Source organism: Octopus sinensis, linkage group LG1, assembly GCF_006345805.1.
Source record: "Octopus sinensis linkage group LG1, ASM634580v1, whole genome shotgun sequence".
NCBI lineage: Eukaryota > Metazoa > Mollusca > Cephalopoda > Octopoda > Octopodidae > Octopus > Octopus sinensis.
In genome coordinates, this window is record NC_042997.1 from 183,161,379 (window position 1) to 183,177,830 (window position 16,452).

Consider the following 16,452-nt stretch of genomic DNA (forward strand, 5'->3'; position numbering starts at 1 on the left):
TTTGATTTTTTATTTTGATGTTGATGTACTTGACTCGGTAGGTCTCCTCAAGCACAGCAAGTCACCTTACGATCCAAGGTAAGCACAGCAGGCCGTTCTGTGATCCAAGGTACTTTGGATGGGCTGGGGCTGCTATGTGAAACTGGTGTAGGAAACAGCTATGAACTCACGTTATTTGTCGGGTCTTCTCAGTACAGCATATCTCCAAAGATCTCGGTCTTTCATCATTGCCTCTGTGAGACCCAACGTTCGAAGGTCATGCTTGACCATATCTTCCTGGGTCTACCTCTACCCCGGATTCCTTCAACTGTTTGGGAGTGGCACTTTTCACACATCTCTCTTCATCCATCCGTGTGTGTGTGTATATATATATATAATTTATTGACTCCCAAAAGGATGAAAGGCAAAGTTGACCTTGGCAGAATTTGAACTCAGAATGTAGCGATGGGTGAAATACTATTAAGTATTTTGTCCAACGTGCTAATGATTCTGCCTACTTGCCACCTTCAAGACATGAAAACAAGAAAGCATCATACTCAGTAACAAAACAGGCAAAGGAATATGTAAGTGAATTCCAAATACTACAAATTCCAGAATTAGACATACTAGAAACAAGCGCAGAAAAAGCTAAGCACATGAAAACCTGTACTAAAACTGCTGCTTTTGATATTCTGACTGATAAATGGCAAGAAAAACTTCTCAGTGGTAAATACCCAAAGAGATCAAATAATGCTGATGTTGACAAAGCCCTTACCCATCAATGGCTAATGGCTTCTCTGGCTTAAAATCTGAAACAGAAGGCTTTATCATAGCAGCCCAAGATCAGTGCCTACTTACAAGGCCAACATATTAAAGAATGGCAGCTTCCCAACATGTCATATATGTCAACAATAAAATGAAACCATTGATCATGTCGTCTCTATGTGTAGTCTTCTTGTACCTACAGAGTATCTCAACAGGCATGATAGAGCTGCACAATATATTCACTGGGTAATTTGCGAAAACCTGGACTTGCCCCATGATAAAAACTGGTGGGAACACAAACCACCTCCAGTGCTTGAAAATGATCACATCTCGCTCCTCTGGAACTTCACCATTCAAACTGACAGAAATATAGATACAAATATGCCAGACATCATATTGAAAGACTTCAGACAAAAAACATGCCTCCTCATTGATATGACTGTCCCAATCAATATAAACGTATCTGTCAAAACCTACCAAAAACTGAGCAAGTATAAATATCTTGAAATAGAAATTAACAAAGTGTGGAACCTGAAGACTAAAACAATAGCTGTTATAGGTGCCCTGGGAATGATAGCAAAAGGGGCTGATTGCTACCTAGCTCAGATACCAGAAAACCCCCAAATGGCAGAAATTCAAAAGATAGTGCTTATGGGAACTGCCCATATCCTAAGCAAGATACTTTCTATGTAATCTCAAATTTTAAAACAAACACATAATTTTTTTATGGTTTCTTAAGCATTCTCTAGAACAACACTATGTACAAAAACCAAATATAATGGCACCCTAGGCATAACACCAACATGAACTTCTAACTTGTCTTTTGAGGTCTCTGGGTGAGACTTGGAGCCAACTTGTACAAATGTAAAGCAAAAGTCAAACATAAAATAATAATAATGATAAAAGCAGCAGTGCCCTGAGCTTAAAGCTATAAGCCCAAATTTAACAGTTTAAGATAGCAGCCTGATGATTTTATTTGACCATGTAAGTTGTGTGCAATCAGGGACAGCAAAAATATTAGTTTAAAAATAGAATTGGAGTCAGAGGCATTTAAAATTAAACATGGACTACATTTATTACACTTTCAACATTTTTACTTAGCCTCTATAGGATTTAACTCTTTAACATTCATTGCTCAGTCACATGTAATGCTTATTCATTCAAATTATTTTGAATTAATCATGCATTATTTCATAGTCTTCAGGTTTCAATGATGTGATTGTTTACTTTTAGAATTACATTGTAGGGTAGTTTGGACACAAAATAGAGTATTTAGGCTGGATATGGCCAGTTTGAATGCTTGTAAGAATTACACTTTTGTCAAGTTTGTAGCAGTTGTCATCGTCATCACTATTGTATTTATGTTCACTTTTTAAATATTGGAATTTCTGAACTATTTTGATTTTACCATTTAATTCATTTTTGTGGGTTAATAAATATCTATCCATTGATTGATTAAATTGAGATGGACAGATGTAGCTGAGAAATTCCAATATTGTGCTAGCATGGAAAAAGCAAATGTTAAGGAGGTTTGTGTTGTCCATTGAAATTACCCGATGAGAGAAAAAAAATCTTCGCATTTATGTTTTCTATTATGTTATATTTGTTTTAATTGGTTTTAAATATTAAGTGTTGTTGCAAAAGCATTTTTAAGAATTACCTACCAATATTTTTCAGGCAAGAATGTCTGCTGTAGAGAAGGTTGCTACCACTGCAGCCTTTTCATCATCCAGTACAAGTAAGTTAATTTTTCTTTATTAAACATCTTCAGTTATTGTGAATTATTAAAAAAATAATTTAAATAGTTTATAATTTTAACATGCATTTTAAAATACATTCTTAAAGCACATTGTTGTATGCACATGCTTATGCACATACATAGAAAACTTCATATTTGAAAGATTTTACATATAAGTAACTAGTGATAAAATTTTAATCTGCATGTTTTGTTTTTAATCTTTGTGTTAATTAATTTAATGATCTGCATGTCTTTTCTGTATACTAATTGAATAACAGTTGTATTTTAAGAGTATTTTGCTTCATGATGAATGTGTGAGTATGATGGGGGAAAATTGAAACTGGTAATAGTTGTTGCATAATTATATACTTGGGTTTACAAAATAAGATGACAGATATTCTTGTCATTATATAGAAAGCAAAACATTTAGTTAGATTAATGTTTTGGCTACAGGATTAGTGGTGTAAGTGACACTGTTTTTCTATTAGTTTAATTGATGCTATTCTGTGTTCTTTTCTATTTTTAGCATTTGAAATGTAAGCATCTTTTCTTTGGGAGAAAAACAAAATAGTTTCTTAATCCACTATTAGTAATATCATGAGAAGTTTTGTCTTTAATGCATTTTAAAAAGGCATTTTGTATCTCATTGCTTTATGAAAGTGGTTTTGTTAAGTCCTTTGTAACAGGTTACTGTTTATTTGCTTTCATTATCCATATTCTTTTCTGAAATAGAATAAGGAATTGCAATATTAAAGCTCGTGTGAACCTGTTTAACTGAGAAAGTTTGAAACCTGGTAGAAAAGGCTAATTTTATATGACTCTATTATTACTATAAGTAATGTGTTAGGCATTGGTGATTCCAATAATATATTTGCATAAAGTAAAGGAAATGTGAATTAAATATTGTGTATATAAATACAGGTAGTAGATTTACAATGGTGGTAGAAATATATCATTTAGATTAACTGTACCTTCACAAAGTTGATAACTCACCATATTGATATTATATGCAACTGGCTGAGAATATACTCAAAATGAGTGTTGAGATAAGAGTTTACAATAGTGCATGGATTTTAACAAACCAGGTGTAGGTGGCCTTGGATTCAGTCCCACTGCATGGCTTCTTGGGCAAACGTCTCTACTATTATAGCTCCAGGTTTACCAAAGCCCTTGTGAGTGGATTTGATTGACAGAAACTGAAAGAACCCTGTTGTAGTGTGTGTATTCTTGTTTTGATATTGTGGTGATTGTAAGCAAGATCACCTTCAAGTGATGCTGTTCATTTCCAGTCTTCCATGAAGAACATGTCTGACCATGGGGAAACAAGTAGGGGATGGTGACAATTCAGGTATCCAGCTGTAGAAAATCTGCATTGACAAATTCTGTTTGACCTGTGTGAGCATGGTAAAAATGGATGTTAAATGATGATGATGCTTTTGTTGATAACAATGCATAAAGAAAAGAAATTTTTTTTAAATGGAGTTGAAATAAATATGATATTAAAAAAAAAAAAATGATCGGCCATAAGATGAAGTGCAAAAGTTTCATATGCTTATGTAGTTCATTCCAGCACAGAAAAGCTAATATGGAAAAGTGGATGGTGATTATAATGCTTTTAACTTTATGATGTGATCTTTCACAAACTAGTTTCTGAATTGATGGTTATATCATGATTTTCAAGAATATCTTGCATCCATTTTCCATAGTAAAATATATTGAGTAGTTTTGCACATTTGATAAAGACGAAACCTGATTGATCTTCTAGAATTGGCAACCAACTATCTATTAAAAGCAAGGATATATTGGACAAGTTGTTCTAGATATATTATGTCAGAATAAAAGATAGTTGGTCATGTCTTGATGGCTTCATATATATATATATATATATAATGCCTCTGATTCTCCTTCTGTTGTGGAAAGACACCTGCTTCTGTCTCTTTGTCACACTCTGACCTTTCATCCTCTGACACAAGTTTCTCTCTTCAAATGCCCTGCCCCTGTCATAATTCCTTGTCTTGGGAGTTACTTGGTTACCCTATCAGTGCTGGTGCCACATTAAAAGCATCCAGTCCACACTAATGTGGTTGGCGTTTGGAAGGGCATCAAGCTGTAAAATTCCTGCCAAAACTAACCTCACCCGTGCTAGTGCCATGTAAAAAGCACTGAGTTCACTCTGTAAGTGGTTGTTGTTAAGAAGGGCATCTAGCCGTAAAATCCCTGCCAAAACACACAATAGCCTTGGGTAGTTTTTCTACCTTGGCTGGCTCCCCTGTCAACCGTCCTACCCATGCATGCATGGAAGATGGACATTAAATGGATGATGGAAGATGATGATGATATATTCTTTTATTTGTTTCAGTCATTTGACTGTGGCCATGCTGAAGCACCACCTTTAGTAGAACAAATCGACCCCAGGACTTATTCGTTGTAAGCCTAGTACTTATTCTATTGGTCTCTTTTGCCGAACTGCTAAGTTATGGGGGAGTAAACACACCAGCATCATTGTCAAGCAATATTGGGGTGGGGGGACAAACAGAGACACACACACACAATAGGCTTCTTTCAGTTTCGGTCTACCAAATCCACTCACAAGGCTTTGGTTGGCCCGAAGCTATAGTAGAAGACACTTGGCCAAGATGCCACGCCATGGAACTGAACCCAGAACCATGTGGTTGGTAAGCAAGCTACTTACCACACAGCCACTCCTGTGCCTATATATATACATATATAGAAAATATTTGATCAGGATTGATCTACAGCTAAAGTGGCATAAACTGTGCAAGTAACACACTTGTTTGCTTTTCTTGGATGTTAAAGTTTTTCAGTCAAACAGTCTGAAGTAGCTAATTTAGAACGTATTAACAGTCTGAAGTAGCTAATTTAGAACGTATTAACACATTTTACGTTAGACACAAGAAGCAAGTCTACTGACAGGATTCTACCCACAAATCGTTGGCCCTGTTTCTCTATTCGACCTCAAATAAGTTGGCGGTGAGGAGAATGAACTGATAGTAAACTAAATTTCCAAGAAGGAAGAATTGGGCATAATGTTTTATGTGATGTGTTGGAAGTGAAATAATAAGGGGGAAAGAAGAAAGTCTGCTGTGGGGAGAGAGGAGTTTTTATATAACATGCGTAAAAAGGAAAAGAAAACAGTATAGAAATGAAAAGGATCCCTGTATAAAATATGAGATTGCTAATTTTTTCTTTTGCATGTAGTTTTTTTTTATTAAAATTTTTTTTATAGTTGAGCTATGAAGTTGTTGATGTAGAGAAATAAAATGACAGTTGAATTGTTAGTTGGGTAGTGAAAGAAAGCTTCTCAATGTGATATAGTTTGCAATATATTAGTAGCCTCTGTCTGGTGCTTAGTGATTGAGTTTTTTTTTTCATTCCCATGACGTTAAGACATGGTGAAGTCAAGGGCAACAACTTTGGCTTTATCAAAGTTCTCAAAAATGAACAACTGCAAGTATATGAGATTATAGGAAAGGATTTCTTTAAATAATTTGGTTTTGATGGTAATCAAGCTGGATAATGAAACTCAATAATACTCATTTTTAAGAATATTAGTCTTTACTCTTTCTTGTTGATCTTTTGAAGTTTGAATTAATTTTAATATCTACACTCCGGTTGTAGAGCAAGCTAATTTTTCTTTCTGTTGAAAATGCATAATGGAATTAGGATCATTAGCTAATATAGTAGCTCTAAGACCTCATAACATTTTAAATGTTAGAGAAATATATGATTCAAGTTGATAAATATAATTGTACTTTGATATTCAAGGTATATAAGTTATTAATGGACTTGTATTAAAAATAAGCTTTGGATATGATTGATTTTTTAAAAATTGATCTTACAATTATATAATTTAAAAATTCAATTTTTATTTTGTAAAGACTTGCAGTCTGCTAAGATAAGACAAGCAAAAAAACAAATTTTGATCTTTTGTGATCTGTATTGTTAATAGTATTTAAAGCATCTTCAGTTAAATTTTATTTATAATAACTTTGTTGTGTTTCTTTTAAATTTAGTTAAAAGTTATGTTATTTAAATTAAAAAGGAGTAATTTTCTTTTTTTTTCACTGGACATATGGCTAGTTGCTTTGTGGGAAAAGAATTTAGTTTTTTAATGATAGAAATTTTTAGTCTTTTTAACCCTTTAGCATTTAAACCAACAATATTTGGTCCAAATATTATTCTACCTGCTTAATGTTAAAGCTGATCAGATTTGGCCTCTGACACTATCCCTACAATATCATTTTAAAAATATACATTCACATATCAAAATCTCAAAGCTACAAGATAAATACATGATTAATTCAAAGCCATGTGAATAAATTACAATTACATTTGAGAGAGTAATCTAAATGCTAAATGGTTAAACCATATTCTTATAGTTATATTGGCACTTCGTAATTAAAAAAAAATATATATTTTTGTGTTGTCTGCTTTTATAAATAGTTTTTCTTATAATCTAATGTTTGTTTATTCATATTATGAAAACAATTATTCCTGTAAGTAATTAAGGGCTACTCTACTTTTGTTGTAGTCTTTAAAATGGTGAAAGCTCTGGCTATATTTTTCAAATTTATGATATTCTAGTTGAGTTTAACCTAAACATTTTTGAAATTGTAGTTATCTGCGAGGTAATATTCTCAATGTGAATCCAAATCAATTTTTTATAAATTGAAAGTAAACTCACAATAAGAACCATTAGCACTAAGTTCTTATATTTTTTAATAAGTTAAGGGATAGAACTCTGGAATTTGAATTGATGCAAAATAAATGATATGTAGTGAAGAGTGAATTTGATGTATATAGAAATGCTGACAACTCTGGATGTGGTTCACTCTCTGCTACATGAATTTTGAATCATTTTAAATTCCAGGGTTCTCTTTGCAATTTTCAACAAGAATTGTCTATAATGCTAATATTTCTACTTCACATAATGGGTTAATTTCATTTTCTTTTTGGCTCACTATATTATGTTAGCCTCAACTACATTTTTTTTTCATGCTGGTGAAAATTCTGCATTCAACAAATTGATTTTTGAACAATTAAATTATATATCATAAATGCTTCAGTGATGTTGCAGAATAGTGAATGCTTCAAACTATGTGTAATGGAATTATGCACTAAATATACTAATACAGCTACTAACAGTATTGTCTCTTTTGTATTCATATCTAATGACTAATATAATGAAAACATAATGAAAACAATATTTATCAGATATGAAATAGCATGAGTTTTTATTCATACTGTCTTGCTCCTTACATAAGGCATAAAAAAAGACAAAAACTAAAATAAAAAATGCCTCTTCAATTTTCATGAAATCTGTTTAATTACATCAGTATTCTACATTGAAAAAGTTTTATACAATTAAAAGCAATTGAAATGTGGAAAATAACTCCATTACATTGTAACTTCTGGCATTCTCTTTAATAATTAGATTAGCAGTTACTATTAACTACAAAGATAATGGCAATGCATTAAAAATAGACTTAAGCCAATGGATGAAGATGGTCAAGTAGACTTAAACAATGGATGGAGGTGGTCTATATAGTAAAGCTAATGCAAGATATGGCTGAGATGAATAAAAGGTAGTACTAGTATATAGGCCTTCTTTTTCTGCTGTGATACCTGTATGAGAAATAATAGGCCCCACTCTAATCCACCAATAACAAATTTATATTCAATGAAAAAACAAAAGGCATCATATTGTCATTGTGTGATCTTATGGCAGTATGATATATGTGTGAATGATAAGTTCAGATCCGGTTACATTTCAAGGACTCATGATAGTAAGCATTTAAGAAACAAGAACAGAAAACTAAAACTCTGGAGAAGGACTTGGACGAACATCCTTAATAGTGAACAAATGACATGATTGCACTGGTATACTTGATATGGTCTGTTAAAGCTGATAGACGGAATTTGGGGAATAAAAAGATTTTCTCTATAAATAACAGGAAGTATGGTGTGTATGTTAATTATGTGATGATGAATTAAATAGGAAAATGTAAACAGAAGACCAGCAGTAAGCAAAATTATATTTGTAATTTATTGGACAATAATTTGTGTAATTAAATGAATGTGCAGTATGACCAAAATGAAGGTGTGTATAGAAAATGGTTGTTAATTACTTGGTGTTGTAAAATAAAACCAATTTTAAGGAGAGCAGAGTAAGCTAATGAAAATGTTGATGCTGTAATGACACTGGAAGCCAATTAAACATGTTGTACATGCCCATCTAACTTCTACTATAAGTATAAATACACACTAAGAGGAGAGTTATAATAAATTTAACTAGAAAATAGTTATGAAAATATTTCTAAATATAACTTATTAAGCCTCAATTTTATTGAGGCTTATTAAAAAGGTTTGCCTAAGATAAGAAATCAAGAGATAAAGCAGTAGTAACAATAAGTGAAAGATGAAGCAAAGCAAACTTGCAGAAAAAGACCTAATAAAAGTTAATGTATTAAAATAAGTTGCTTTAATAAAATCACAATTGAATAGTTTAATATATATATATATATATATATATATATAATATATATATATATATATATATATATATATATATATATATATATATTATATATATATATATATAGTTATTGCTAAAAAGTTTATATGTAAATTCAGAAAATAGATTTTCTTTAATTATTTGTATATCACAAAATTTCCTCTTCGTAATATAAAAATAATGACAATTAAAATGCTAATGTATAAATTTAAGGATACAAATTAACATGATTAAAAACATTTGTTCTTTTATGCGTGAAACTGTAAGATGAGTTCCCTGTAAGGTAGTGAAACAGACATTCGATATGAATTTAATATTTTGTTTAACTTATTAAATTAATTGATTGTTTTTAAATTTATTAATTTAAAATAACAATTTAACCAAATTAGTATTCTAATTGAAAGTAGTATGTTATTTATTTTCACTAAACTGTTTTTAATTTGTTTATAGCCTAACCAGTTTTTCTGTTCTTTCAGTTGGGCAGTCAAATAGTGCTCGGATGTCATCTACGAAAGTGTCACCTCTTCATGTCAGCCTAAATGCCAACCTTGTGGAGCATAGTGGCTTTTCTGACAATAATTCTGATGGTAATAGTGAATTTGAAGAAGCTTTAAAAAATATAAAAGCTTTAAATGGTCAAGGCCGATATACTGACACTCCTGAAAATGAAGCTATTGAGAAAAATGTAGATAGCAATTTTGGAATAAAACCAGATAAGAAAAGCAGTTCTACTACTAATATAAACAAAAATACAAGTGAATCTCAAAAACAATCTGATGATCAAAATCTAGATGAATCGGTATCACAGGAAAACAATAACAGTAACTCTAGCCATATGAACTTATCACCCATTGATACCACTCAAACGAGTCCTTTGTCAGAAAATGATGACAATCCTGAAAATTTAGATGATGTTAAAAATAATTGTGATAAATCTAAAACATCAAAAAATGAAGCATCTGACAATGAGGAAACAGAAGTAAACTTCAATCATTTAAACTCTTTGAATGTTTCTTCTGATAAAAAGAATTGTAATGATAATGAAAGCCATTCTGAGAAGAAGAATTTTGTTGGTAATGGAGACTATTCTGGGTCTGATGTTAAAGAATTTGTATCCTCTTATGGTTTGGATGAAAAAATAAAAGATTCATTCAAATATTTTTCAGAAAAGAACTCAAATTCAGCATTAAGTAAAATGCTTTTAAAAAAGAAGGATGACAGTAATGTTCAAAATGTAACATCAACAAGTGATTCCCAATCTTCTTCCAAATCAAACAAAACCAGTTCCTCACGTGGAAATTTATTTGAAAACTTTGGGACTATTGCTTCAACTAATCATAAAGATGATAAGGAAGATGAGAAGATAAAAGGAATTGATGAATATATTTCTAAGAGTAACGGGCAAGTTGGTAAGTTTACCTCAGTACCACCCTTTTTTTTTTCTTTCTTAGCTATTTTGACATTAGCCCCCATGTACATATTTTTCACTCATGGGTATAAATTGATACTAGCATTGTATAAGCCCAATATATACTAACCTAATTTTTTTGTGGTGATCAAGATTTTTTCCATTAGCAAGAAATTAGAATTTAATGCTTAGAACTTGTGCTAGTTCAGAGAATCTAAGAATACTATAAAATCATCCAGAATATTTGATAGTCATATAGTCTTTTAAGTTCAGACAGAAACAGTTTACAAACATGCGTATGGATTTTAGCCGTCATTTAAAAACAAAACTAAATGAGATTTCTTTGATATTCCATATATATCTTCATCTTTGAAAATGTAATGCTTGGTGCGAAACTCTTGTTCAGCTGCCTTTCAGTTTTTACTTGATTTACTTTTAGGTATTTTCATTTTTTCAAATTAACTCATTCATATTTGTAGATTGTTTTATATAAACAGTTCATAACTATCTTCATCATCTATAAGTACATTGTATTCCTTGTTTGGTTGAATTAATATTTAGAGTTTCATTCAGTTTTTTTTTTTTTATGCTATGACATCATTAAGTCTTATGAATAATTAAGAAAGTATTTTAGGTACACTTTTTGTCTTTTATGCCTATTTAGAATATTAAAATTATTGATAAAACAAGCATTTCAGTTAGTAAAATTATGTTCATGAAACCTAAATACTGGTCTTAAATCCTATCTAAATAATTATTATAATTATTGTTGCTTTAGTGAGAATAAAACTCATGCAATGTCCCTAGTCACTTCAATATGGCTGTCCATTTGAATGGACTTTACTGCAATTATTTAAACCCAAGAGGACATCTCTAGCTGGTTAATGATGCACAGCTGTGTCCAATATATTGTGAGCAGGGAAGTGAATCCCTACCATCCTCTAGCAGTGGGACCAGTAGGCCAACCTGGTTTCAGGCTATTTCTGCCTCTCTTCAGTACTGGACACCTCATCTGCTAGAGATGGCAATAGCTTGCTTCTGCTTGCAATATATATAAATTCACGCGATAAACAGTTGCTTATTTTGCAACCGGCAAGAATGCTAGTTCTAAAATCTCTCTGAGAGATCATCGCAGTAGTTGTACTAACAAGTTATGTTTGCAGCCACTTCAACATAGCTGTCTGTTCGAATGGAGGTAGAAATAGCCCAAAACCAGGCTGGTCTACTGGTCCTTTCATTAGAAAGTGGTAGGAGTTCGCTCCCCTGCTCACACTATATTGAAAGCAGCTGTGCCTTGTTAACCAACTAGAGATGTCCTCTTGGGATTAAAAAAATTACAGTAAAGTCTGTTCAAATGGACAGCCATGTTGAAGTGGCTATGAACATTACTTGTTAGTACAACTACTGTGTTGATCTCTTAGATTTTAAAACTAGCAATTTTGCTTGTTGCAAAAATCAGTGACTGTGTTGCTTGAATTTATGTATGCAGTGAGCTACTGCCATCTCTAGCAGACGAAATGTCCAGTTCTGAAGAGGAGCAGAAATAGCCTGAAACCAGACTGGTCTGCTGGTCACATCGCTAGAAGGGCTTTGCTTCCTTGTTCACAATATATTGGATGCATTGTTAACCAGCTAGCGATGTCCTCTTGGGGTTAAAATCTATTCGAATGGACAGCCATGTCGAAGTGGCTACAAACATTACTTGTTAGTACAACTACAGTGTTGATCTCTTAGAAAGATTTTAGAACTAGCATTTTTGCTTGTTGCAAAACTTATGTACTTTACAACTTAACCCAACTTATAAGATTTATTGCCCTTAATTTAGGCTCTATTACATGTTCTTGAAAATGTCAAAGATTCTGTCAGATATAGCTAGATGAAGGATATTCTATGAATTGTAGAAAGGAATTGTGTGAGAGAGAAGGAGAAAGAGAGCTCTGGGTGTGTGTTTTCAACTTTTTTATAAATCTGATAAATTAAGGAAAATAGTTTTAAAATCTTATTTAGTTTCTTAATAGAGCATGTTTTTATTGTATTTTGAAAAAGTAACAGTACAGCCACCACCTTCATCATTGTTTATTTTACATTACTATAAGATGTAAATATCGTGTTTTGATTATATAAGGGAGCTTGTCTGTAAGGTGTGCTATACTCAGATTTTCCTTTTTTTTTTGCATTAAATTGTGTTAAACTTGTTCATCCAAGTTGTTACATTCTTAATTTTCTTGCCGTGTCTCTGCTTCAGTTTGTCTGTGTTATCTCCCTCTGTTTATTTCTTCTGTAACTATTATGTAATCAACATTTATTTTATGTTTGACAGTTTTATATTCATTTTGCACAAGTGTATTGTAAAATTTATGATTTATATTTTGCATCTAATCAGCAACAATTTATGCTACTAAATGTCTGATTTACTTTACAATGAGTACATTATATATATATATAGCACTCTACACTTTATAAGGTGATTAGTAGATTAACATAGACAACTATAAGGACAATTCCTTAGTCTTGCTGTTGACATGGCAACCCCTGTTGTACTGGTGTTACAAGAAATTGCAGCCAGAGGATCATGTAAAGTGATTGACCAATAAGAATGGCATCCAATTTTGGAAAACTTGTTAAAAATGGAATATAAGAAGTGAGATGTCCCAAAAAGTTTAAGTTTAAAATTTAAAAGGTTGAACATCAAAAGCAGCATAAATCACTTTTAAAATAAATAAACTCAATTTGATTCATAACTCTTCTTTATTTATAAAATTTTAGTGAATGCACCATGAAAGATTAAAATGAAATAAATTATATTCAAGAATATTGGAAAGTTCATCTCTACAAAATTTATTACAGAAACATTGTATCTTTTGAATGGTGGTTTAAAATTCCAGATTAAAAATTTACTAACATTTTGTTTTTAGATAGATTTGTTTCTACTAGATCCTTCTTCACAGAATCCATTGATTATCTTCAAATTAGAATCTGTGAAATTGAAAATTTTAATGTATTGTATTATTATATTTAGTTGGAGTCAATTCATTTTCACTGACTCCGACTCCACATCTGTGATGATGACTATAAAAGTTCTGTCAGTGTAACCTGAATAAAGTTAGAGTGGGAAAGCTTGTGGAGTTATTAGTTCTGCTGACAACATAGGGAAATGTTGATACCGCAAAGCTTGGAGAGAAATGAAGCAAGCATGCTCTATTGGAATGTTAGTATGCATGAAAGATGTGGTAGAGATAAATTTGGAGGATAACCTATAGACAAAAAATTACCAGGAGATTCAAGTGGAAGAAAATGTGGAAAAGGAAGACTGAGAATGACATTAGTGGAAGTGGTAAAAACTGATATCAGGATGCTGAACCTCACAAAGATGATTAAGGTGGACAATAGTGGTAAGATGCTGTGTTGACAAAGATCCATCTAACCCATGCAAACGTAGGAAAATGGACAAAACAACGACTGATGGTGGTGGCAGTGGCAATTCTGCTATTGCTGTTGCTCAATTTACTTTGGTTGCATTCTTGCTTTCAATTAATGAAATGTGACTATAAGTTTTAGTTTTCTATGTCATTTCCCCACCTATAATGTAAATAGGAAATGGTTAGCTCATTTTCAATTACATGCAAAGCAAGATGAATATCAAACAGTTTAAATACATATATTATTCCTAAGAATGTATATATTTTTCTGGTCATTTATTTGCTGAAAAAGTTAAAAAATTGTTATTCAAGTTTAATATATGGGAAGTGTCAAATCAAAAGATCAAATCTTAGTATTTCTATTAATATGCCTACTAACAGAATAATTAGAATTGACTTTGTTACTAACCAATTACAAATACCAAATTAAAGAAGAGGAATTAACATCCATTTTACCATGCCAGAATGGATTGGACAGAAAGTTATTGCCTGCACTAACACATGCACATGTGCACCAAACATTTGTATTCAGAAGGTGAAAATTTCAGGTTTGAATGGATTCTCAAGTTATAGCAAATTAGATATCATCAAGAATTTGAGAAAATTTCTGTACATGTAAGGGCATAGAAAGATTAATACTGAATCATCGTAATTGTTTTTTGTCTTCTTTTTCCATACTTTTATGAGTTGGATACAATTCCTGTTATTTGTTAGGGTTAAAGTTATACACTAAATAACCAATATATACAAAACCACTGTCATTGCCAACATACTATCTTCAAGATAGCATGTTAGCACTAGTATTTGATATATGCATGTGTGTATATACCCCCCCCCCCCCCACACACAGGCACACATTGATCTAGAGATTGTTTTTGACAAGGTACCTTTCACTGTAATTTGTTTTCTCTAAGGAAAGTAGTAGATGAAAAGCTCATGAAGGCTGTACAAGCTATGTACAAAGGGGCAGTCAGCAAGGTGAGATCTATCAATGAGTTTAGTTTGTCGGTGTGGGTATATCAGAGCTCATTTTTCAGCCCATTCCTATTTATTATAGCACTCCATGCTAGAACAGAGGAATTTTAGAAGCTGATGACTTGGCACTTATTGCAAAATCGGTAGAAGAACTGAAGCTGAAGTTCCAGACACAGAAGCAAAATCTGAAAATGAAAAATGTTAAAGTAAATTTAGGGAAAATGAAAGTTTTAGTTAATATTAAGGATATAGAACCCTTATAGAATCAGGGAAAGGTTTGTGCTCTTCCAACAGAAAAGGAGTTGGCAAAAAGAGATTACAGCTGCATGAGCAAGTACTGAAAGGTACCTGTGGATGAGAGAGATTGCAGAAGACTTGGTATGAGATGGTGAAAAATGATCTGAAGATGTTACATCGGATGAAGGAGATGAGAGAAGATTGTGTCATCTGGCAATTAGTAGTGCTACAGAAGACCCAGTCTCATGCACAAATATAGTGCATACATCCCTCTGCACATTTTCTTCTTTCATTCGTTCTATACCCTTATGGTGGAACATGAGGGTATAGAACGGATGAAATATAATACAAAAAAAAAAAAAAACCTAATGAGTATATCTGAAAGTAAACTCATGGTATCCATTTGCACATCACGAAATAATACTTAACGGACATAACCATTATACCAGCAGGGTATATACTATACTTCCTTAATTATCTCCAACTTTAGTTAACACTAAATTAATTAAATATGAAGGAACTGTATGTGTTTCAGTATTGGAACATTATAATATATATACATACACACATCTATTCTCCTAACTGGTGTGCCTATTCTGCACACTCTCATCTGCCAATCATTTCTTTTACTCACCATGATATGCTTCCCATAACTGAGAGTAGGAACAGGAGGTACTTGATTTGTGTATATTGAATATCTCCTGTCCCCATACCAATGCCACCTATAACCTGTTATTACTCTTTCCTCCAGAATCATGATGCTTGTGTGAGGAAGGTTTGCATTCTGACAGCCTTTATCCAGCCTTCCTGATTCTCTTGGATGCACCATTCTACCCATCCGTATATAATGTGGAGAAAAATTCCACCTCCTCCAACTCAGCATCATTCCTCCTTCCCACTCTGACTCCCTCTTACAAACCCATCAGTACTTTTACCTTTCCCTCCTGTTACTGTCTTCACACATTTTATCCTAACTGAATGATATGGAGTAACACTGCATCTCCTACTCAACTCTCTCTACCACCCTATCATTCTGTTATTAACCCTAGCAAATGGGCCAATGTGTGTTGTCATGTTATTTTTATATTTATCTTGAAATGTACAAGTATCTAATAAAAGTCAATTTAGGCTTTGGGATTAATAGATATGCGGGTATTCTATTTCAGATAATACAAAAAACCTAATGAGTATATCTGAAAGTAAACTCATGGTATTCATTTGCACATCATGAAATAATACTTAAAGGACATAACCATTATACCAGCAGGGTATATACTATACTTCCTTAATTATTTCTAGTTAACACTAAATTAATTAAATATGAAGGAACTACATTGTTTCAGTATTGGAAGATTATAATATATATACATACACACAATTGTATACATATATAAAT

The 16,452-nt window shown here is 32.2% G+C and overlaps 1 protein-coding gene across 10 annotated transcripts in view; it reads left to right on the forward strand.

Annotated features, from left to right (window-relative positions):
- The window catches only part of LOC115218630 (activating transcription factor 7-interacting protein 1), a 110,157-nt gene that overhangs the window by 63,489 nt on the left and 30,216 nt on the right, over window positions 1-16,452 (forward strand). For all 10 annotated transcript variants that reach the window (XM_036507493.1, XM_036507467.1, XM_036507457.1 and 7 more), the window contains 2 exons: window positions 2,422-2,482; window positions 9,494-10,426. In XM_036507493.1, the coding sequence (XP_036363386.1) occupies window positions 2,428-2,482; window positions 9,494-10,426 (988 nt within the window). In that variant the 5' untranslated portion in view covers window positions 2,422-2,427. The remainder of the gene's footprint in view (window positions 1-2,421; window positions 2,483-9,493; window positions 10,427-16,452) is intronic.